General features: G+C 41.8%; 1 protein-coding gene across 2 annotated transcripts in view; it reads left to right on the top strand.

The window, feature by feature from the left end:
* Nucleotides 1-7,945: 7,945 nt before the first annotated feature.
* Nucleotides 7,946-25,345, top strand: part of PIAS1 (protein inhibitor of activated STAT, 1) — a 34,367-nt gene continuing 16,967 nt past the window's right edge. For both annotated transcript variants that reach the window (XM_010154772.1, XM_010154773.1), the window contains exons 1-4: nt 7,946-8,389; nt 22,511-22,595; nt 23,203-23,250; nt 24,695-24,785. In XM_010154772.1, coding sequence (XP_010153074.1) covers nt 7,948-8,389; nt 22,511-22,595; nt 23,203-23,250; nt 24,695-24,785 — 666 coding nt within the window. In that variant the 5' untranslated portion in view covers nt 7,946-7,947. The remainder of the gene's footprint in view (nt 8,390-22,510; nt 22,596-23,202; nt 23,251-24,694; nt 24,786-25,345) is intronic.

The raw sequence follows: 25,345 nt of genomic DNA, 5'->3' as shown, positions 1-25,345 counted from the left end.
GGGATAGGTCTGCCTCACTGTTTTCTTTTGCAGTATCCTTTCACTCTTCAGTGAATTTTGTTACATTTATCACTCTGGGTTTTCTTGTCTGCAGTGACAGACATCTCTAAGAACTGGGTAGCGTTGCTGGTGTGGGGTTAGATGGAGGCCCCTGAACGGTGGGTTGGAAGGATAACTTAGATTTATTAGTGTTCATGTATGAAACAGCTTGGCTCTGACCTTACTAAAACTTACTGAATTTGAAGGTAGTCAAGTTTTACCATCATGACAGATACAAACAAGCAACGCTTGCCCAGAGTAGGTAAGAAAAATCATAGAATCATAGAAGGGTTTGGGTTGGAAGGGACTTAAAGCCCACCCAGTCCCACCCCCTGCCATGGGCAGGGACACCTTCCACTAGACCAGGTTGCTCCAAGCCTCATCCAGCCTGGCCTTGGACACTCCCAGGGATGGGGCATCCACAGCTTCTCTGGGCAACCTGTCCCAGTGCTCCCCACCCTCTGCAGGAAGAACTTCTTCCTGATATCCCTTCTGAATCTTCAGGCTTTCAGAATGTTCCTTGTACTAGGTGATCTGTGGAATGGAGAGTTAAGTGGTTACGGTATACTCAGTAAGGTGTTAAGTGAGCTGAATACAGAAGGATGGCAGTAGGAGATCCAGGACCTCCTGTCCAGAAGCCCCTTAGACTGAACTGCTACAGGTTTTGGATGAAGTATCTCACTGCCAGAGGTTGCTGGTGTTAGCAGGTGCTTGAATCTGAGCTTCATCATTCGAGAAGGTTGGCTCAGGGGTGGTAATGTTTATATAAACAGATACGCCACCCTATCATTCGTAAGGAAATATATTGTTTGTGAGCGTGGTAAAGTAAATAACACCTGACAACGCAAGCTTTATAGTGTACTTCCTTTGCCGGTGTGGGAAGAAATATGTCACCTGGTGAAAATCATGAATACAGTGTTTGACCTTAAGGAAGCCCACATCTATGGAGATGCCGACAGTAGGTCAGTCCAGGTGGTTTTTGGCATTTACAATATATGGACATTGTTTAGTTGACACATTTTTAATGGGTTTAAATTTATTTTTATTGCCAGCTAGATGAAGTTGGTTATACCGTTGAGAAGTGTTCTTTAAGAGCACTGATATACTGTGTAAATACAGAATTTCTTTGAGAAACACTCTGTCTCCTTGTGTGTGTTACAAAAGGCAAATAATGTTTGTACCTATTCTCCTAGTGCTGCTCTGCTTGCCCTGTGTAAATACAGAATTTCTTTGAGAAACACTCTGTCTCCTTGTGTGTGTTACAAAAGGCAAATAAATAATGTTTGTACCTGCTGTTGCTTTGTACCTATTCTCCTAGTTCTGCCCTGCTTGCCGAAACATCCTACGCCTCACGCTAGGAGACAGCCGAGGTTTTCCTTGTGAAAACCAACAGCCTCCTTAAGGTTGTAGGATGTTGCATATTTATGACCGTTCTTCTGTGCTTTTGCCTCCCCTCCATTTTGAATTACAGTGACTTCAACCTTTTAGTGTTTTGGTTGCATTAGACAAATGCAGGAAGTTACAGCCTGTCGTTGAGGCGCTTGAGCTTCCATGAATTGGTCGTTTCACTCCCTCTTGCAGATTTTTGGTAGACTGATTTCAATTTTTATAGTTTAGCCTTGATAACTTCCTTGTGTGAGTCTTGCAGATGGAATTTAGGACTGGGGAATGTGCCTTCATAAAAGATGGGAATATTTTTTACCTTCATGATCTCCCATTTTCACAAATCTTAAATGTCTAGGAACCTAAGAGTTTAGTCTGCATAACGCAGAGAGCTTGTGTAGCTCAGGTATGGCTTTCTTCTCCAGAAGATTTATATCAGGGGTTAAAGAGGCTGCTCATAGCATGCAAGAGCTCTCCTGTATTTTTACAGCTGGGTGTTGGAGGCATACTGAGATTAATTCAAAACCATTTCCATACTAATCTAATGCTTCCTAGTTGCTTTTATTAGAAAAAAGAACAATTTTGAATGGATTCTTTTTAAAAACTTGTCTTTTAGAAGTGCATTGTGGAATTCATTGAATAGTAGTTTCCTTGTTTCATAAGGGGGAAATTTCCATTGTGTTGTCCTTGAAAACAACGTTAGAGCTTTGCTGGTGTGAATGTGTCCACACTGTTAATGCAGTTGATTAGAAATGGGTTATTATAAATTATAATTTGAAAATTATAAATTGCAATTTAGAAAATTATGAACTGCTGATTATAAAAGGGTGACCTCCCATTCGGGATCCTTTTGTTAGTTTCTTCTCCTTTTACTCCTCCCATCTTCTGACTGGTGTTTGAGGTGTTTTTTTTTCTTTTCCTTTTTCCACTTTAACTTTCATGTTAATGGTTAGAGAGTTGTGAAGGACCTGTTGTATAGCTTTAGGCACAAAATGCGGTGTGGTACATAGCCAAATGCTTCTTGTTGTGCTGGCAAATCTTTTGAATGTGTTTTGGAGCTTATTCACAGCTTCTAGTTATCATAAACATCCAGAAATAACTCGTTAAATTCTCCAGAGAGATCCCAGGGCTGATTACTGGAGATGTAGAAATACCCTTTCTAGAAAGCATTCATCAGATTGTCGGGACTGTGTATGCTGCTGCTGATGGATGAGTGTGCTGCTTTGAAGGCAGTGTCTCTGGTGCTGGTATTTGTGACCAATTTTCAGTATTCTCCATCATGCTTTCCTACGGACACTGCTTAATTTATTTAAAAAATATATATAATAACTGACTCTTGCCTGGGCTTTACCTCTCAGCAAGTCCCTCCCTTCAAAAAATCATAATAAAAGGTGAAGGCTCACCATCTGTGGTGTTGAATCTCAGCAGATAACCTGTATCCGAGGCTTTCTTGAGTAGTGGGACTTGGAACTCGTCTTCCTGCATTTCAAACCAGTCTTTTAGCCCCCATGTATTTTCCAGTCTAGAGCGGAGTTCTCTGCCTGAATCCACTCTTTAGTTGCACTTCTCTGAATCACATGCCAGGGAGACCAGCACACAGGGTTATCAAAGGAATTTCTTATCTAGAGGCCCTAACACTTAAATTTTATTTATTTTTATACTTAATTCCCAACCTTCAGAGATCAGCGGGAAAAGGTCAGCTCCTGAAAGCAATTTTCTTTGGTGTGACCCATTAACCTGTGCTAACAGTGGGATTTCTTGAGCCAGGAAGCTGCCCAGCCTGGGCATCTTTCCTCTGTGAGTGGAATGGCCGTGCTTGTGTGGAAAACCATTATTTAAAAATAAAGATTTATCTCTCTTATTTTCTTTGCAGAGAGAAATGAGAGTAAAAGACTTACCATTGGCAGCTCTGATGGAAGTTAAGGTTCCTGGTAAAGTCATTATTCTGAATGCCTCAACAGCATTCACAGAGCAAAATGGGCCTGTTGTGTGACAGGGGCATGTTTTTCTAACCAGACGTGCTTGTTTATTGAGAGAACTTACTCAGAGGTTACAAAACGTGCATTGACATTGCAGCCTGATGCTTTTTATTTCACAGTCCTGTTGTGGATGCCTGGGACAAAACCCTCGTTCCTCCTTACCTCATGAGTGTCTGCATGCTGGTTTTTGTTTGGGGGGCTTAAAAATTTGTCATACCTGATAGCTTTTAAGAAGTGGCAACTTTTTTGAGAGTGCTGTAGGTAGAACATCCTTTCCTATTGATAGCCACGGGAGGGAAGTAGGCGGATAATGTAGGATGCCGCCCATGGATTGCTTTTGCATCCCTAAGCTATTTTCTGCCAAACCATACTGGTTATCTGAAGTAGGTGTGGAGCAGGGAATATTCTTCTTTCCAGATGACTTGCTTGAGAATGTTTCCTCAGCACAGAGAAATAGGGGAATGCACCTCCTCATGCGACTGCAGCGTGAACTGCATCCAGCGGATGGGTTCACACAGTCTGGCGGGAGAACAGTAGCATGGATTTGGAAACAAGCAATTGGGAGGTGGGAAAATAAACTGGCCTCTTTGCTTCCATGGACCTCCTGCCTGACACAAGCTGCTAGTTGACTTAAGACAGTGAAACGCCCTGATGGCTTTGGGAAGGATGGGCTGTGGTCACAAGGCTGGGGTGAGGGGATGCGAGCTGAAGGGGGAGAGCAGGTAAGGAGCCTGGCAATCCCCATGACTAATGCAGCTTTTGCAGAGGAACACGTGTTTGTGTTGTGTTGTCAAACAGGAAATGTCAGAGGTGCGTTTACAGATTAGAGTTACCTTCTAAACTCTGTGAAGGTCTTTACAGTGAGTCAAAATAAAAATATTCTCTGTTGAACTGAGATAAGTCGAGTTTCTGTAAAGCTCTTTTACACTTTGAACAGTTTTTCTACTGTCCTTGCCCTCTCTTTGAATTTTAGATTCTGCCTAGATATGACAGGTACCAAAACACACATCATCGTCAGAACACCTAGTTTGTTTGATACCGGGATTTGATGCATCTGAAACTGCCTTGCAGTCAACTCCCTGTGTTTCTCATGCCAAGGTTCGGCAGGTGGCAAGTAGCTCAGGCTTTTCCTAGCTAAATAGCATCAATTCCTTGTGCGCTAGCATGATGTTTGCAGGCACATGTATTCACCCGAACGCGAACACATAACTAAACCCCTAGGTATCTGTAATTGCAGTTTGCAAGCTATCCTTCAGTCTGTCCTTGATAGCTGTGTATATCCTTTTCTTTTGTGTTAGGAAAGAGCAAAACCAAACATTTTGCCAGTTTTGATAAACAGCCAGAGGTAGGGGCATCGTGGATGCTTGCTGTTGTTGGGAGGCAGACTCTTGGTGGTGGTTTTTGTGGCTTGCTGCAGATGCAGCTCTGATCCAGTGGTGAAGCACTGGGACAGGTTGCCCAGGGAAGCTGTGGATGCCCCATCCCTGGGAGTGTCCAAGGCCAGGCTGGATGAGGCTTGGAGCAGCCTGGGCTATGGAAGGGGTCCCTGCCCATGGCAGGGGGGGTGGAACTAGATGATCTTTAAGGTCCCTTCCAACCCAAACCATTCTGTGCTTCTATGATCTTTTAATCCTCTACTTCAGACAGCAGGAAAAAAGCCCAAGATTTCCTGGAGCAAAACGCGTTGTGTCTTTGCCCTTCAGCTTTGCTGGTGTAACTAAGCCAGCCAAGGCATTTGAATTGTGATAGGGTGAGATATGATAGGAAAAAAAAAATTATGAATTGCAGCCTTTTTGTGCATTTCCTTTGTGTTTGGCAGCACTTGGTTTGTTTCCCTGCTATATTTATCCTGCCTGTTCTAAGATTAGGGTACCAATGTGACATGGGCCAAGGGCTCGTAGCCTGGGTAGTGCTGGTATGGGCCGTGGCACTTCTGCTGGTAGAGCCGGGCTGTGTCCTCAAATAAAACACAACTGTGTTGGAGGAGGGGAGAGGAATTTTCACGTTCATATTGCAGCGACGCGAGAGACTTGCCATCACGGCTGTCTGTCGGGCTCTGCTTCCCCGGGCACGGATTGACACAATCCACTGGCAAAACCCTGTGGGTGCCTGTGGGGGTTTGTTTTAAGGCATTGCCTCTTTTTCTTATATTTGTGTGAGAAAGGTTCTTCTGACGTATGAAACTGTAATAAAACCACAAGCCTTTACTGCTGTTTGGTTTTTTGTGACAGTGTTTTTAATTGATGTATCTGTCAGTGCCCTTAACATTGCAAATAAAACTGGTCCGGTCCAAATTTGTAAGGAATGTGCCAGGGTGGGGAAGATCGGGGGAATTTTGTTTGTTTTGATTCGTGTCTGGCTACACCATGGACCCTGCTTTCTGTATGCTTATTTCTAGCTTACCTATACCTTAAAAAATGGAAAACATCAATATGTAGCAGGACCTCCTCTGTTCACTCGATTATTTCTTAATCCTCTGTGTTTTTTGCAAGCTGGGGCCTTGAGTTTATTACAAAACAGGAACCGGGTGAAGCTCTGAGAGGTTCTGGCTGTTCAGGAAGTGACTTTTAATGGTGATGGTAGCAGGCATTAAACCCTTCAGCTGTAACTACTCATTCTGTTGAAGAAATGTTTGTAAAGCATTATAAATAGTGTTTCTCCATGTTTCAAATCTATTTGTTTCACCTTCCTTTCAGCTGTCAACACTTCAGGTTGTAACTGAAATGCCTTGTTCTTTTAAGACATCTCATTTCTTACAAAGTAGCTCGTCTGTTCTCATTAGTAGCTCCGTGACAGTCCCATAGTTAAAAGTGTGAAGTAGGTTCTCCGGGTATTCAGAGGAAAAACTGCCAGCAGACTCCTGTTCCATCCGAGGCTTTGTGGTAGTCACAGCAAGGTTTATCTGAGATTTGCAGCAAGATTATTCAGTTCTGTTGGCGTGGTTCAACAGAGCAGGAATTTTGTGGCAAATTTGGTTAGATCTATCTGGGTGCATACCTCATTAAATACATGAATCATCTAATTTAGGGCTTTTAAATAACATGACCTATTTCAGTATAGGGAAATACCTTTTGTGGAGATCTGTGCATTGAAGATCTCTTGCAGGTGCCGGAGGTTGGAGGAATTGATAGGAGTTTCAGGCTGGTTTTCTGAAGCTAAAGATAGCAAACTTTCTAAAATTAGCACTTTAGGTTTAAGAATTAATGTGAAAATAATGGGAGTACTCTGTGTCTGGATACTTTGCACAGAACTAGTGAGGATGGGAGCATTTGTACTCCACAGATTGTTTGCAAATGCCGGTCCTAGTTTGCTTATTCAGCCTTCAGCGACTGGCAAATATCAGAACCCTGATATCCTGATGTAGCTGTTTTGGTCCCTAATAGATACCTCAAGTATTATTTTGAATTTGATCTTTTGGGATTGACTACAAAATACTCAGAGTGTTGAATGGGTTCATACAGAAGCTCCGGAGAGCTACTCTTGGCAACAAGTTCTTGGGAATCCAAAATTCTGCAGGAATATAATTTCAGCTGGTGTCACAGGCCTTGTGATAGTGAACAAGACACTGTCAAGCACTGAAAGAAGTTTTAAAATAGAAAGTAGGCTCGTAAGTTGACTTTCTGGCTCCTGCTTGGCCAGCAAGGAAGTGCTTAGTGTGCACAGGGGATTGCTGGTTTCACTACTTTGCATGGTGTTTTTCTCTGTTCCTGAAGAAGTGAAACAGTTTACAAGGTCTTGCTGGTTTGATTCATTAGACGGTTTTGGGAGACAGTAGAAGACCGTGTAAATGAAGGTGCTAATTAATAGAAGGCAAGGCCCTCCTGCTACCCCGTCCAAAACAGAACACGCAGCTCTGATGTGAGAAGTAAGGAAATGGAACTGGAAGAGGTTTCCTTACACTCAATAACGATCATATGGGGTTGAACAAAACTCTGATTGTAATTCCTCTTTCTCTTTTTAACATCCTTTCTTTTGAACCTGTGTGAATTAGTGATGCTGCATGACAAAAATCGAGGGAGAGACTTGAACGTGAAGTAGGGTTCCAGAGTTAAGGACTGGCACCGCTTTCAAGTGCAAGTACTGGAGACTTGGATATTGTCAAGCAAGTACTGGAGGCTTGGATACTATCAAATGTGTGACTTCTTATTCATTTAGCTGGAAGTCAAAAAGTTTGTTAACGTTAGAGATGCTAGCAGAACAGTGATTGGAAAATGGTTATGTTTACAAGCTTTATTTTGTCCTGGCAACTTGGCCTTCTCTCGGGTGTCCATCATCCTGTCCCCCTTCCCCAGTATCACTGTCCTGAATTGTGTATGGCAAATGGAAATCTCTTTAAAAGCAGCTCATTACAGATGTTGGCAGTGGATACATCTGTCTGTGAACAAGTACTGTTCTACGCTGTGTTTCAGATAATCAGTGGGGGAAGAGCAGTGACGGTGTGCCTTTAAAAACTGTACACTTAATGGGATTAAGCCACATTCTAATGTTAGTGTGTAAGATGATGTAACTTGAATACTAATTTTTTTGTTTTGTTTCTTTTAAGCAAATGGTTATGAGCCTTAGAGTTTCTGAACTGCAAGTACTTCTGGGTTACGCGGGAAGGAACAAGCACGGACGGAAACACGAACTTCTCACAAAAGCACTGCACTTGTTAAAGGCTGGCTGCAGTCCTGCTGTACAAATGAAAATCAAAGAACTCTATAGGCGAAGGTTCCCTCAGAAAATCATGACACCTGCAGACTTATCTATTCCCAGCGTACACTCGAGCTCCATGCCAGCAGCTTTGTCGCCGTCTACCATTCCACAGCTCAGTTACGATGGCCACCCTGCCACGTCACCGTTGCTTCCCGTTTCGCTTCTGGGACCTAAACATGAACTGGAACTCCCCCATCTTACATCTGCGCTCCACCCTGTCCATCCTGACATAAAACTTCAGAAATTACCTTTTTATGACTTGTTGGACGAGCTGATAAAACCTACCAGCCTAGGTAAGGTTGCAAACATTGTAATAATATTTGTAATAATAATAAGACTTGTAATAAGTCTTTTGTTTTTTAAATGGTAATGGATGAATTCAGCTGCTAATGCAGTTAACTGGTTAAATATTGCATCACACCAGTGTTTAGAGAATTGCTATTTTTGGTAACTTTTGGAACAGATTGTTCTACATGGAGAGACATCTTACGTAACACTCATTAGTTGCTTTAGCTGAGCCACTATATGTGGTTCTAAGATCTATAATATTTAAGGGGTGAGTTTGACAAGAAACAAACTAAACCTTAGAAAAAGGGAAAAAACCTGTCTGCTTTCAGTTGTTCTTATAAACCATTGAGTTTCACTGTTTAAAAACAAACTAAACCAAAAATATCCCCGAATCCATCAAGCCCACAAAATCGTCTCATCTGTGCTGGAAAAGAATTCCAGGCTAGGTATTTCCTGCGATCCCTTACAGCCCAAACGTCTGAGTTTAGGAAAACCTGTGTTTCTTTTGCAGTTGTAGCTACTTTTCTTTAAACTGTCTTTTGTATTAAGGTGTAAATCACTTGTGTAGATGCTGAGAATAATCTGTTGCTTACAGAGCATTATATAACAACTTGTGATTTTCTGGCTCTGACTCCACACAGCACTTAGCAGAGTGGTTAACTTTTAGTACTCTTAAATACTCCTTAAACACAATAGTCCTGTGGACTGTTGGAGGGGCTGCTTGCATGCTGGAACCTTCTGCTGTCTTCAAACCCTGGAAAAAGTTCGCTGTGGGAATAGCTAGTAGTACTAGTAGTAGGTTTGTGAGAGTAGGTATGGGGAGATGGTGGGTGAGTGAAAAAAAATGTTCTTTGCAAGAGATCTCTTGTAAACAGAAAGGAGCAGGTACTTCAACAGTCTGAACAGCAACAGGGATGTAGGAGGTCTGATACGTTAGTGCTGAGGGTGAACTGCAGATTTCTGAAGTATGTCACACACCTAAGACAAAAAAATATGCAGACAACTGTTATAACTGAAATATTGAGGGGAAAGCCAGCTTTTGATAGCCTCATCTTCCGGTTCAGGTATTCTTTTAAGAGGTATACTGTGTCTCTTCAGCTTCAGTCTAAAACCTAATTGATTAATAAGCATTCCAGGCAGTGCTGGTGGTACAGGATAATTAGGTACTCAGTATGTCTCTCATCACTTTTACATTATAAATACTTAAAAATAATGCTATAATTTCAGTAAGACATTCCAACGCAGGAATTATGGTATGCATTTATTCCTGGATGTGGTAACAACATTTTGCTGTCAGCTCTGTGTCTGACAAACCGGCCCCAAATGAAGAGATGATAATTCACACTCTGTCATGTCTTATTGCTTGAGGACTTTATAGACAATAGGAGATTTTTTCCCCTTTGTGGACTCGGAGTGTCAGGGTAAGATAATGGAAGTGGGTAAAATTCCAACCAGATACCTTTTTAAGCCATCTCCGTCCTTTCAATTAACTGAAGGCTATGTTCAGAGGTTTTGTTTTGCACGTGAATCCTGTCTGCAGTTGTCTTTCTGTTTGTCTGAAGCAATACTCTTAAAAAGCTTTTTTTTTCTTGTGCTTTTAGGGGAAGAGAGAGCTTCAGTGTCCATGCATATGAGAAAAGATTGGTTGTTTCCTCTTGTAGTGGAAAGTAATGTTGCTACAGATTGTAAAATTGCAAACTATAAACGTCGTGAAGGTATTTTAGAGTTATAAATATGTGTATGTTAATGAAAAAACCTTTTGGATTAATAACCAGTGATATGAAGCTTTATACACTTTCAAAAGAACATGGAGCAATGGAGCATACAGCTTAGTAGTTTTAAATGCAAGTATGGAGTAGACTTGTATTAATTTTCTCCATTCATACAGTTACTGATACTCTAATGGTCTTAGATGATTTGCTGAATATTTGCCCCGAATGGTTTGGACATCCTTCTCACCGCTGCAAACAGTGTGGGTTTCCTCAAATGTCAAATTTCTAGGTTCCCTGGCTTTGTTTTTAAATGGCTGATACGTATTACAAACACTCAGAACTTCTTGGCATTTGGCCAGCGTTTCAGCATCTCCTGCTTGCTTTTCCCCAGATTCCTCGTGGGGTAGGGATAAGAAACTTTTGAATTTTCTGTTTCCCTCCACCACAAGAATGAACTGATGACCTGATGTGGGGTTTTGAATAATTATCTCCCTGCTTAAAATGGAACCTGCTGGAATAGAAAAAAATGTGTGCGAGAGAGAATGAGTGCGATCTCTGTGTATTTGAGCATCTTTAGATTCTTCTGAAATGACAGTTGGGCAAAGCACATCTTGGGATGTGATTCTCCCTGGCCTTTCCCAAGTCAGGGTGGAATTGCTTGGAAGGTTTGCTACACTAGTCTTCTGTCCTATCAAGACGTGATGATCAATTTGAAAACCAGTAATTTGACAAAGCCTCAGTGAAGAGATCGCACAGCAGGGCACTTGAACATGCATTCTGTACCCAAATACTTTACGTAGGTGGGTGGTACACAAACTAATGTGAACAACAGATAAGGAAATTAAATTTGCTAACCATTATTTTTAATGTCAAGAACAAAAGGAGGAAATGGATGTTACCTTCTTACACTTGCTTCCTCAAAATGTAGCTCTGAACTGTGATTAAAATGGACATGCTGGCTGGGCTGGATTCATGGTAAGGGGGAAATGCATTGCTTTATCCATCCGTACCCTTCTCCCTAGCTACTGAGGATCTTTACTGGAGCATGGCTGGCTGGGGCATGTGTGACAGGCTCAGGGTTAGAAGGCTGTTGGCTACCTTTTTGTGAACGTTCTCTGGCTTACAGCAGCCCGTACAACTTGTAGCAGTGAGTAGGATGCTCGCAGAACAGCAGACTTGCCTAGCTAGTTGAACTCGTAAACTCAGCCTCTGCTACCTCAACCTGCTCTCGTTTGAAGAACTGAAAATAGCAGCTAGGCCCCGGTGACAGTGGGACTCTTCTCCTGCTGTTACTCTGCTCGATTGCAGTCTCTCTCGCTTCCTTCCGAGTGTTTCAAGTACATGACTCCTGCGTAGCTCTTCCAGAGCCGTGCAGCTAATCCTGACAATTACGGTTATGCTGGCTGTGCTGTCGGGGGATGACAACGTTTTTTTACTCCCAAGAAGACTGCCAGTGGGCTTGTTTATCTTGAGACAAAGAGGTATCTGACCATGCTCAGTGAAGCTGGCGAATTTGATCTGTATTTTATTAGTCATACTCACTGCAGAATTGAGAAAGCATCTATATTGGATGTTTTTGTGTACAAGCCATCTAGGAATGCTCTGTATTCTGGAAATGGGTGTTGGTGGATGAAGCTGTACACTGAGCTCGTGCAGTGCTAGGGAGAAGCCTGAGGACTCCGCCCCATAGTCAACCATGATTTGATGTGATCATACGACTTTTTTGGAGGAAAAGGCTATCCAGTTTGGGCTGATGGATAGTGTGAAAGTTACCTTATTACTGTGGATGGATAGTGTGAAAGTTGCCTTATTACTGTGACTCCTCTGTTGTTTTGTGAATAGGAACCCCTTTAAGTAGGAGAATTTTGGTTGTTAGTTTCTCAAGCGAAGCTGCAGCTTTCACTTAACTTTTCACTCTTTTCAGCCTTCGGTGCACAGACACTGCCAATTCGTTGTTTTTTAAGCGTAGGGCCAATTTTCTAAAAGTAACTTCTAACACACAGATAAGATCTCTTGTGCGTGGTGAAATGTGTTTACTGTGAGTAGCGAGTACCAAACTTCTGCCAGATTATTATGGAAGGGACATTAGATGTTTAAACAACATCTTTAAAATACTTGTTGTTACAGCATATGTCATTCCTAATTGCTTGAGCTGCATAGTGGTTCCAAAAAACATTTTAACTAGGTTATGGGTCCTTACTTACCTGCAAGGGGAAATGAGCCTTTTCTTTTCAGTTTAAAGGATTAAAGGGGCTGTGGGATTTGTTGGTCTTTTAAAAGCTGTCCGAATGGCATGTGGATGATCACCCTACCATTTATGTGCTATGCTTCAGGTTTAAGCCATGTGGAACACAACATTGAAACTCATATCTGAGCCATGGAAATCAGGATTTTTACCTACAGGTCTCACCCTCTCAGAAGGCATTTTGGGGAGTCAGTATCACTCACAGAAATCGTTGTATGCTGCCTGCCAGACTGCGGATACTGGCTCCGTCAGGTGAAAGGAGCTTCCGGTGGCTCTACTGAGGCTTTTCTTGATTTGCTCAGTTTGATTTCCTAATCTGTGGACTCTTGTAACAGAGTTTCTTCAATAAGCAGAATTTCACCCCTGGTGCCTGCCCTCATGAATTCTGTGCTTACTAACCAGCATTTGGGTTTGACTTGCATTTACATTGAAATTTTCTTTTTGACTGAGTTCGTTCTTGAAGACAACTTGCAACTGATCTCACTAAAAACTTTAGGGTGACCGTAGTTCAAGGTACAGGTATTACTAAACAATTAAACAATCCAGTGCACTTAGAATCTGAGGTTGGAAACTATAAAGGTTTTGTTTGGCAAGTATTTCTGCAGTTCATTTATCAGCGAGCTGATCTGTTGCTCTGTGCAATCAGTATCATGGTTTATATGAAAGTCACACTTTTTCTGTCTTATATGTTTGTTATTTTTTTAAATGTACTTTGTGGGAGGAAGTTCAACAAAACACTGTACTCTCAACTCGGGCTTGAGCTTTCTGACTTCCGGCTCTACAGCTTTTCATGGTGAAAGAATAAGCTGAAATATTAGCTCTCTCCTGTTCGTGTGCTGTAGCTCAACTAGAATTACAGTGCACTTGAGTTTCTTTTTTTGGCTTCAACTTGTATTTGCATATGGTGTGCCTCAAGTTCATGTATAGAGAATCAATCTGTAGTCCAGTCTGTTTCTTTTAAGCCTGAGAGAGCTTTAACCAACTAGGTAGCTCATGTGCTACAAGAAAAGGAGTGTAATTTATTACTGCTCACTTCAGCTGATTGCTCAATCTCCTCATGCGTAGAACTGAGATCACACAAATTCCAGGACCTTACAGGATATGGATCTTTTTAGATACTGCTGCTTTGATGGGAATGGATCTAGGAAGCCATTTTGCTTCCCAAGATCAAATTAGGATATCTTTTTGATAATTGATAATTTGATAAGGAGTTGGGCTCCATGATGTTTGTGGGTTCCTTCCAACTCAGGATGTTCTGTGATTCTAATTAAAGCTTTTAGTAGAAGGAATTACAGCAAACCACGTGGTTGATTCAAAGTATGTGAATAATCCATTAATAATCAGTGAACTGATCTCAGCTTGGAGTGGTGTCCCTTTAAGTGTTAGCAGTGCTGTTTACATGCCATGAGAGAGGAAACTGCTATTGCAATATGTATTTTTGAAGATTTCCTCTTGCAACCAAGATGTTGAGATCACTTAGTTGTTGGAAATGTTGCTGGGACTTGGAAGTCTTCAGTGACTTGGAATCTTTTAGAAGACACTTCAATCTCCCTTTAGGATGGCTTTTAGAACATGATGATATGTGTTGTGCTTATCCTGGTAGAGAGATTACGAAGGACTTTATTATCTGGTCATGAACTTTACACTTAATTTTTTGCCTTTCCTGTTTGGCTTATGTCGTGGTTTAGCCCCAGTAAGCAACCAAGTACCACACAGCCGTTTGCTTCCCTCCCCGACCCCCACCCCAGTAGGATGGGGGAGAGAATTGGAGGAAAAAGAGAACTTGTGGGTTGAGATAAGAACAGTTTAATAATTGAAAGTGAAATAAAATTATTGTACTACTAATAATATGTAATGAAAATCCTGCTACTACTACTGATAATAGTATGTAATAAAGCAGGAAAGGAGAAAAGTAAGGAGAATGATAAAGCTGCTCACCACCAGCTGACCGATGCTCAACCAGTTCCCTAGTAACGATTTCCCCTCAGCTCCCCCAGCTTAACACTGAGCATGAAGTTTGCTGGCATGAAATGTCCCTTTGGTCAGTTTGGGTCAGCTGTCCGGGCTGTGTCCCCTCCCAACTTCTCATGGAAGAAGCAGCTGGGAAGCAGGGGCAGTATCAGAAACTGAAAAAGGCCTCGACTTGCTATAAACATTCCTTAGCAGCAACTAAAAACACGAGTGTTATCAATATTCTTCTCAGCACAAATCCAAAACACAGCCTACGACAGATCCAGAGCACAGCCTCATACTAGCCACTGGGAAGAAGATTCACTCTGTCCCAGCTACAACCAGCACAGCTTATAGAACTTGCTGCTCTCTCGGTGAGGGCAGAAGTGCACTAGGATCAGGATATACCCCGTGCAGGGACGTGGCAGCGCTAGCTCTTCAGTGCTGCTCATTTAAAGTGCTTAATTGCTGTCCGTGCTTTTAGGAGTGCAAACTAAAAAAGCCTGGGTATGTCCCGTGGAGTTCTGGGCCATATATGTAGGTGTCTGAAGAAATCAAGCGACTTGAGTCTGGAGGATGCAGTGATGTTCCTTCCCTCTGGCAAAATGATGGATCGGATGTGGAGTGGAGGTCTGTGGTCCCAGGAGGGACACCGGCCAGGGGAGGGCTGGGGGAGGGCGTATTTACTCCACAGAGGTAGGTTGGAAGGGCAGAGAGGTCTGGCACTGGAGGTGGGCGTGAATTTGTCCCTTAATACTTCCTGTAGACCTCCAGAAATCCTCATTGCTCAGAAATGCTCTCATACGCGACTGATTATTTTTTTTAATCAGACATAAATATCTGTCCGATTGCACAGAGTTTCCAGCTGATCTATTCTGTTTATACAACCTATCCTGGAGAGTTAGAAGATACGTCATATTTATGAATTAATTGTGGCCCTTGGAGTTTGTCCAGGCTATTTGTGTATATATATAGTTAGGCACTGTTTCAAATAAGCTCCTTCGTGTGGCTTTACTCCCTGCCTTTCCCACCCCCAGTGTAGCTCTCCCTGTTGCTTCTGCGTATTGACTGTTAAAAGCGTAAATTGACAGAATCTGGAAATGATCTGAAGTGGTGAATACAGCAGACTGCCCCGAACCGAGTTCAGTTTTTCAGCTGTTTTAAGCTGAAGAGCATGGCATTGTCACTTCACAGTAATGCCGTGTCTTTGTGCGTGCCGCGCCGTTGTAACCCGGGGAAGTGGGTTAAGAGCTGGTCACCTCTGTCAGGGAAAGAATGTTTACCAGAATGCATCCCTTCAAGTAGTTTTGAAGTGTTTTGAAACGTTAGGGTTGCACAACCTCCATTGTGATAAGTGATTGAAATGAAGTGAAATGGCCAAGGTGTCACAGCGAGCAAGTGACAAGCCAGAACGGGATTTCTCTTGGTGCTGGGCATCAGCTCGGGGCGGCTGAGCTCCCGAAGCCCACGGCTTGTGCAGGGCTGGCTGCGGTTCTGCGCAGCCCTCGGCCCTCCTGGGTGTCTGGCTCAGGGTGTAGGGTCTGGCTTTGGCCCCTCTGGCATGGCTCTAGCCATTCGCAAGAGGCTTTTCCTGCGTTCCAGGGGAGAGGGTGGCTCTCCGAGGGGCAATCCGGCTGGGACAGACCTGATATTAGACACTACGAGTACATTTAATGGCTAGCAGGAAATTAAGGGTATGGTGGGTGTGAAAGGTTCCAGGAGCTGGCAGGAGCTTGGTGCTCAGAGGCTGTGGTTAGCAGAAAGGAAGTGTTTATACATAAACACTTGCCTTACCCAGGATCTTCATGAATTGTGGTGGTTTTAAAAGGGCGAGTGATGCATCCCGAGGTGTAGATCCCCCGTTAAGGTGTATCCTCTCATCGTTTCTCTCCCGTATAGCTGCTTGGTTTCTGCTTATCTACAGATGTTGCAATGTACTGTACACGGGCATTTGATCCCGCCTCCAAAAGCGGTTGCATCAGTGAACCCCGTTCAGGCTGAATACAAGGGGTTTTGGACAAACTGCGTTATGAGGAGCAACGTGTATGTAGTATTGTGTTACGGATTTCCTGGCTTCTGTTGTAATTGAAAATAATTCAAAGCCTGCCTGAATTTTACCTTTTTAAAAGGTAAACATTTTCTGTGCCTTAATCTAGACGCAGTAATTTTGGTCTAGCTTGGAGGCAGTGTATTAAATTTTCAGCAGTGATACTTGAAAGGGGATTGAACATAAATTGATACAATGCCGTCTGTTGTTTTAAAAGAAAAAGCAAAATGCCTGTGCTGCAACAAAATGAGGTATCTTACCTATCTGGGGAAGATAAGCGAGAATTATTTATGTGTCGGGTTGACAGCTTCCACAACATTTAGCTTTTTCTGGCTGGTGTTTTGACAAATTTAACTGATCACAATTATGTACTGCATTAGGTTTGTGAATAACCAATTAGACATCTCTTGTTTATCTTACAGCATGTAGCAAAAATTTGCTATTGTCCTGATACTCTTACTTAACTATTTTTGCCTTCAAAAGTAAACATGCCGTTATTGGAAATCGTTGGTAATAGGGCAATGATAGCTTTTCTTGTGGCCTGAACTTAGGTAATTACTGCAGTGTAAAGTGCAAGTTTAATTTTAGTCCAAGTATCTTTCTGTATTGGGAGGTAGTGTATTCCCTTCACTATTTAATAAACTGCACTTGGTGATGATAGATGGAAAAGATTAACCTCGGTATATTGGCGGCATGATGGTCAGCCGCAGTTGCTGCAGGAAGCATCACCACCTCAGCAGTGTGAGAACATAAGATTCATTAAAGATTTTAAGGTATCTGTTCTTGAATGGAAATTTAGAGACTGGCTTTTTCTCAAGACAGCGAGAGGTATTTTACTGCAGAAAGATTGTGTGGCTATTTTTAGCCCTGGGTACTGGTGAGGTGGAACAGAATATTTTTAGAGCTGTAGAAAATGCAGCCGCTCAAGCTGGGCTCTTTTTGTCACGCTAGCACTGTAGGGTTTTTCCAAAATAAAGAATAAAATTGGTAGGAAATAGTTTTTTTATGTCATCATTATTATGTATATAAATACTGTATTCATTGTCTGTATATGTACAGACACGTATGTACACATTCATACAGAATTTTGAGTTTTGGTCTGGTGAATGATACTGTCATCTATTAAAATAATGTTTGCTCAAATTTTGAAAACTTATTACTCATGTGAAATGTTTAACAAAATATACAACCAGCAAGGCATAATCGGGTCACTCACTTAACACGTACCCATCCTGTTTGCTGTATGGATCGTTAATTGAATGAGGCAAGCATGAAATAATTCAGGAAAGTGTGGTGATAGTGAGTTGGTGAAAATAACAGCTTTGAAGAAGAAATTCTTCTCTGTAATGTTTTTGCAACATTTTGGGCATTTTGGGGTGTGCTGCACGAATGTTGGCTGAGCTGGTGCTGGTTCTGAGTAGGTGCATGTCTGTTCATTGCCTTTCCTGGGTGTAAGCTGGATGAATAAAGAAGTAGTAAATACTCCCTACTGCTCCCTCTCCCCACCCCTCTCACCCTCCCAGTTCAGCACCCCCTCAAAAATAGTGAGATTCTGGTAAGATCAGAAGTGGTATTTTATAAGGCTTGTCTGAAATTCTTCTCATTGACACCCATTGAATTACATGTCTCCTTGAAAAGATATTTATTATACTTTCAAAACCCACCCTTTCAGTTTCTGAATTATTCAGGAAATGTTTTAGCAGCAAGGTAAAGCGATGCTTGTGATTCAGGGTATTTTTTTAAAAAAACACTGTTCCTCTTTATATGTAAATTTAAATAATACAGAAGTCCACTAGACGTTTGTGCATTGTACCTCTTGGCTGAAATTGCAAAGGAGATGTGGCCTATAAACCAGTCTTGACTAATCCTCCGAACTCTGTGCCATTCAGAGAGTGCTAAAGAAAAGGTTATACAATTTAATAATTCATACTTACGAAAAAAACCCCAAAGCCCAACCAAACAACCCCCTCCCAAAACATTCCTGGCAACTTTATTAAGAATGTTCGTATTAACTCTGTTGTTCTGGCTGGATTCCAGCTTTATTAGATTATAAATTCTATTTTAATCCACTCAGTTTCCAATTGGAGATCTATTTTTGCCCTTCTTTTGTTAAATAATAATAGTTGTTTGCAGGGCATGGTTGCATGTTTCTAGCCATCAGAAGGATTTTCTTGTAAAACTAGATATTTGCGTATTTCTGGTTTTAATCATACTCCCAAACTTTAAATGTAAATGATGTGCTTGACTTGCCAGGATCTGCTTCGTGTTCCTAAACACAGCAGATCCACCAAATGAATTAATAGAAATCTGTTAGCTTTTCTACACTCTGAAATTCCAGATTTCCAACGTCTCTTCCTTGAGAGTGTTGAAGTCCTTAGAAATAGAGGACTTTGTATAGCCGTAGATAAGCTTGGAAGCTTAGTATTGAATAGTAAAGCTGCTAAATTAGCTCTGTTTAATGCGTTTGTTGAGATTTTCATGCATCGTTTGTAGGGTAAGTAGATCTAGAAATAATGGATACGGATATAAAGAGATTGTGCGAAAACATATGGGAGAAGATTAGAGGAGACCACAAAGAAAATGTGTATTTCGTCTCCCTTCCAGAGGATGCTTTTGGGTTGTTTGCTGCATGTCTCCCTTCCTCCTAGGCAAGCCCCAGACCCCCAGACGAGGTTGTCCACCCAAACCTGCCTCTTCGTGTCCCATGGCCTCCCCAGGACAAACCTCCTCGTGGCGCTGGTTTGCAGTGGCACGTGAGGCAGTGAAGGAAATGAGCAGCTGATGTTCAGGCATGGTAAATGGGGTCTTTCTGAAGCTGTTGACTTGCTCTGGCGTGTTGAACCGAGCTCTGCTTGAGTTAACAGACGAGCGATAGCCTGGTATTTTCAGTGTTGTTCCCGGCCTCTTTTACAAGTCGTTTTGTGTCTGGGTTAAACTGATGGCAGTTTTTTTTCTTGCCATTTCTTAATGTTTTGCTGAATGTAAAGATTCAAATTCTGTCTTTCTAATTTGCTGAAACGTGCCTGTTCCTGAAGGTTAGCCTTGCTTACGGTAGCACGTGCTGCATCGAGCGACTGGTGTTTGGATTTGCTCTTTTTCCAGTTGGTAGTTCCACGCTCCCAGCGCAGAGCTGTATCCTGACAGCAGCTGAAGAGCCTGACGGTGGCTCTCCTAGTTTACAGTAACATAGCTTCTTGTCTGTCTTCCTGTCTGTACTGCTCAATCTGTCAAGAGTTTTGAACTCTTTCGATTGGCTTTTGGAATCTCTTTGCCTAATTAACAAGTTGTTTCTTCCCGCTTTGCAATTTGGCCACGCTCCCACGGTAATCACAGCGAGTGCTTGTACGCAAAGCAGTGTATTGAAAACACGGCCTGTGTATGTTAATGCTGGGTTACGGCTAGGAAGAGAGCAAGCAGCTTGGGATGAAGTACTTCTGCCATCACTGGGGACCCGGGATCTATCAGCTCAGAGACTTCTGCTTACAGTTATTAAGGCAAGTGCATGAGAAGTGGGTAGCCAGCATGAGAAGGAATGTTGGAGGCCTTTTTGTTCTTAGTCTAACCTGACAGTGTTAAAACCAACCAGCCTCCCCCCAGCCCATCATCTTCCTCCTTAATTTCTCCCTTTGGGCTGGATTCTAGTTCAGAGTAAATTCCTGAGCTGCACAATGCCATTATTCCTAGTGCTGGCCTTTCAGTGGTGTTTTAACGGCTCCGAGTTTGAAGTGGCTGTTTCTGTTGCAGAAATTTTTGATTTAAGCAGAGGCTCGTTAGTGTCTTATCCCTGTGCGAAAACTGTAGCTGGTGAAGAACAGTGGGATTTTGAAAGCTCCCATGTCAGCACTGAAGAATGTACTTTTTAATTTTCTGCCGTTTTAATGTATAATGCTTTAGTTTGGTCAATGCAAAAGCATGATGAAACCATGTAGGAGTTAGAAACCCACTTTTCAAGATCACTGTTAGCAAAAACAAGTCTTGCATTAATACCAGCCATAATGAACAGAGGAAAAGGACTGAATTTTGGAACATTCTGTTTTGCAAACAGTTGTTTTGCTCTTCCCTTCTTTCTAACCCTTGCAAAAATCCATATTACCTGCTCGATTCTTAACTTTGAACTGGGGATGCTGCAAAACCAAAACAAGCAGAAAGATGAGCAGTTGAAAGGGAAAAAGACTCCTTGGGAAGTTTGGGTTCAGACTTTTTCTTTGGCTAACTGCCGTTTAAGTTCTTTGGATAATTGTTTTAAATGCAGGTGGCATTAGTTAAATGCTCAGCAGACTTGTCCTTTAATTAAAGGCCTTGGAGTTCACAACAAAAGTTTGCATAAACCTCCCAGAACTTTTCTAATGATGCCAGAGGTGACAGTTTCTGGGGTAAAGCAAATAACACATGGGGGGGGAATAAACCCAATGGATTATGGCCACATTTAACCATGTGAAAATATGAAATAACAACTTGAATTCTTTCAGGTCTCTGGTCTGCAGTGCATTAATGCCGCTACTTCATCTTTTGTTGATTACAGTATATAATTCTGATCTTTCAGTTATAATTAAAAAGAGGTATACAGTTATATTGAGGACCAAATATTATAACTGATTTTCATTGTTAATTGTATACATTGTGTTTGTAATTCCTGCAAATCCTTACATTGTGATAACATGACTGCCTGGCATCTGAAGCCCGACGTGTTTCTTACTTGAAGAAGTATAATTGGAAAAGTATTAAAATAAAAATAGGTGCTGGGTACTCTAGGCATGTCTAACTAAACATGAACTTGAGGCTGCATGCTGCACCCGGGCCCAGCTGCTGCTTTTGGACATTACAGTACAACATATTATTGGGAAAAAAAGGAAGTAGATGCATATAAAAGTAGAAAAAGGGATTTATATATCTTAATGCTTTTAAAAAACATTACTGTTGCTAGTGTTTTCACAAAAGTTGCTGTTAGGTATATATTACCTGTCCTTGCCCATCGAGCTTTAGAGCAGCTGATAATGAACTGCGTGTGGTTGTTGCATATGCTGTAGCGAAACGTGCAGAGCTTGTCACACTGTCATACACCCAAGATAGGAATGTAATTTTGTAAGATTACGACTGTTAATGTTTATACTAAGCCAGGGTCTATTCTATTGTTGGTTCCAACCTACCACATGCTGTTTTTAACACAATATCTGAAGTATCACCCTGAAGTATTCTCATCTGTCACTCAGGGATGAGTCAGGAAGTGTATTGTAGTAAAACAAAAAAGGATAAATTTATCGAGTGTTTAATACACAATATAGTTATTCATAACCTGATAAAATTATTAAGAATAATGAGATTGAATGGCAAGCTTCTCACAGCTTTCACTTCAATAGTTGTGTTGATGAGCATATTGAACAGTTCTCTGGGGAGAAGCTGCTCTCTTTTTTTTTTTTTAAAAAAAAAAAAGCCATTTTCGTTGCAATTGTGTGTAGTTCTGTGCTGCAGTAGTGCCTGAAGCCCTGGGGAAGGGATGCGTTTCACATATAAGTGCTATTTTGGACCCGTTTAACGTTTCTTTGATTTTTTTCAGCAGATGCATTAATTCTGAAGTAGTTTGTTTTGTTATGGAGCACTATAGCGCAGAGGTGAAGGACTTGAAAACCACATTTCATACTTGCTCATACTCCTGAGCTGTTTGCATATTGTGTATTTGGTGCATTTAACTCCGTAAAATATCTTACTGGAATGTGAGAAGTTGCACGTGCTGTACTTAGTCACTCTGCATACTGTCACAGGCTAATCCATGATCTTGTGCATTAAGGAAGTAGAAAAGTCACTGATGAGAATTCCCAAGAGGTTTTTTTTATTTGATACCAGAGAATATGTAGTGGTAAGTTACCATTCTGGGTAGAAAGACATAAACTGATTTGTCTCAGCTTTGCTGTTATCTGTATCACTTTTTTTAATGTATATTTTATATGCATATAAAATTTGTTTATTGTATTTTTATTTACCAGGAGGGTTTAGATGGCAACTTTGTTGTTGGCTCTAAAGTTGTTTACAGCAACAGATGTGTGTCATACTATTGGGCTTGCTATAAAAACATGTATGTATATAATATATGTAGACACTTCAATAAAAGGAGATAGTTCTGTTAATTATTCTCTATTTGTTGTTTTTAAAGTGATGGTCTCTTGTTTTCTTCTAGCATCAGATAATAGTCAGCGATTTCGAGAAACCTGCTTTGCATTTGCACTGACGCCGCAACAAGTGCAGCAAATCAGCAGTTCAATGTGAGTTTGATCAGTAATACAGTATTTATAAATTAAAATAAATTAAAAAAAGGAACTAGCTTACCATGTCTTTAATTAGAAGTGTAATCTTAGAGAACACAGATGTGTGTGTAGTGCCTCCGAGAACACTTTTCTGGGGAATTACTTTCTTCTTTGTGTGTAAGTTGATGGAGAAGAAAAGGGTGAGGAAGGGAGAATTGAATGCCACCACTGTCCAGTGGGTGTTGGGTAGGTTTCTCTTGCACTAAGCACTGTACAAACTCATAACTCTCCTTCCTGCAGCCCTTTCTCCCCGTCAGTCAGATCCTGTGAGTTCTGTGTTTATTCACTTAGACAAATATGGTGCTTCAGAGTGACCCATCAGAATTTTCTTAGTAGTATATTAAAAAAAAAAAAAGAGAAGGTAGAGGTCAGAGGAGAATGTAATTGATTTATTTACCTTGAAAAATAAAAAAGTGTATTTTTTAGTGTGTCTTGAGAGTAGTGGTCTGACCAGAAGGAGGGAAGTGTCGTTTACATACATGGAACTTGCAGCAAAGTTTTGACAAAATATTGATGAACCTGTTGTGTAAACAGTATGTTTTAACCTGTGTTCTGTTGTTTCTAGGGATATTTCTGGGACCAAATGTGACTTCACAGTACAGGTCCAGCTAAGGTATGTATCTGTAGTGCCCGTTGCTTTTTAAAATAACATCAGATGCATGCTCCCCAGCAGGTCAGGCGTTCTTTTATGGAGAAGAGTCTCATCCTATTGTTTTCTTGAGGAAAAGGGCAGACTTAACTACTTCTCCTTGTTACATGCAGCCTTCCTGAAGTTGCTGGTGGCCTGATAGCTGGCGTGTCGGAGTACTGCATGTACTTGGCCATAGCCAGCTGATTTTCTTCAATACGTGATTTTAGACTGTGCGTATGCTCCTTTTGTTAACTCCACATCTGTCTGATTCTGGGTGCCTGGGTCTTCAAAACGTACATTCAGGGAGAGTTATTCTTCCTAGCAGAGATGTCAAATACAGTATTTGCTGGGCATGGCAACCCAAGGTCTACTTTTCTTTAGGCAATGGAGGCAAGACTTTGGGAGTCACCAGACTGGGTCTTAACCTGTTGGTTATTTTAGAGGCTTAGACAAATATAGTGTAGGTTGATTAAATCCTATGTATTCCTGTAATTCTGCAGAGGGCTGTGAGCAGAGCTGACTTCCGAGCTTGCTCCTGTCAAAAACGTCTGTCTTGCCTTTCATCCCCCTGGCCATGTCTGCAAGGTGAAGTCCCCAGACAGAAAGCGATTGGTTTTGGGTTAGGATGCCTTCTGCTGATCGGCAGGTTGGGTTGGCTTGGTGTGGGGTCAGATGGACAAAGGGACAAGGAGGGCATGAGGGAAAATGGGGACAGAAGGTAACTCTCCCTTTTTTTGAGCGCAGCAATATGCTAGGCTCAGCTGTGTTGAATAGTTGTACCCTGATGCGATGATACATCTGCCTGGGTGGGGCAGGTCCCCTGGAAGAAAGCCAGCGGAGAGGCTCTTTTTGGTCCTTCGAATACCCATTGTCCCTGATCTTGGCCTACACGCATTTTGTAGGACAAAGAAGGGTGTGTCTTATTTTGGTTCCAGTAGCAAATAAGCCTGTCTGAACTTAAGTAAATAAATAAAACTGTCTGAACTTAAGAGGCTTGACATAGGCATGTGGCTAAACAGCTGGCTGGTTTATTGAAGTTGGAGGAGGGAGAGTTGAAAAGACTCTGTATTTTGTCCTTTGTGAAACCCTGGTCTTGTATCAAGATGTCAGGCTGGAGAAGTGGTAGGGAGGAAATTTGGATGATCTGCCTTTGTAACAGGAACCTGCATATTTGAATGAGTCAGAGACAGTCTGAGGAATTCAAGAAATCTGAGAAGGAACTGAGAAGGAACCTACAGCCATCCTGATCCAAACCTGTAATTTTAGGGGGCTTTCCTGCATAAAGATCAGTACAGCTAATTTGAGGACTGTGTTTAGCAAGATTTGTCATGCTTTCATAGCTCAGTGGAATAAAGATTCCTTCTAGGAAGAGGTGATCTTTAAATAACTTCAGAAGTGAAAGGTGACGGGAGCTCTTTGCTTTTAGGTTTTGTTTATCAGAAACCAGTTGTCCGCAAGAAGATCACTTCCCACCCAATCTGTGTGTGAAAGTCAATGGGAAACCATGCAGCCTTCCAGTAAGTAAGATGTTATTTTCATGTACATGTTTGGGTAGCGTTGTTAGGAACTGTCTGTCAGAAATCAGCCTGAGAATTTATCCTAACCTTTGTTTTCACGTTTTGGAGCATTGGAATGAAGATGGATAGGTGAATGGAAAGGATAGTGGAGTGTCATGGTTTAATCCCAGCCAGCAACCAAGCTCCACCCAGCTGCTCACTCACCTCCCCTCGTCCTCCCTGGAGGAGAATTGGAGGAAAAGACGTGGGAACTCATGGGTTGAGATAAGAATTTAATAATTGAAAGAAAATGAAATAAAATGATGATATCAATAGTACTACTACTATGTAATGAAAATAATGGAAAAGAAAACAAATGGTACAACTGCTTATCACCTGCCGAGTGACCGAGGGCTATTGCTGGAGAGAAAAAGGTCCCAACCCTGGCCCAACCCCCAACTTCTATACCGAGAATGATGTTTTAGGGAATAAAATCCCCCTCGGCCAATCTGGGTCAACCATCCTGACTGTGCCCCTCCCAGCTGCTTGTAGAGAAGAAGCTGGGAACACAGGCACAGCAC

The sequence above is a fragment of the Eurypyga helias genome, unplaced genomic scaffold, assembly GCF_000690775.1.
Source record: "Eurypyga helias isolate BGI_N326 unplaced genomic scaffold, ASM69077v1 scaffold9637, whole genome shotgun sequence".
NCBI classification, from domain to species: Eukaryota; Metazoa; Chordata; class Aves; order Eurypygiformes; family Eurypygidae; genus Eurypyga; species Eurypyga helias.
This window is presented reverse-complemented; position numbering and strand designations above follow the sequence as displayed.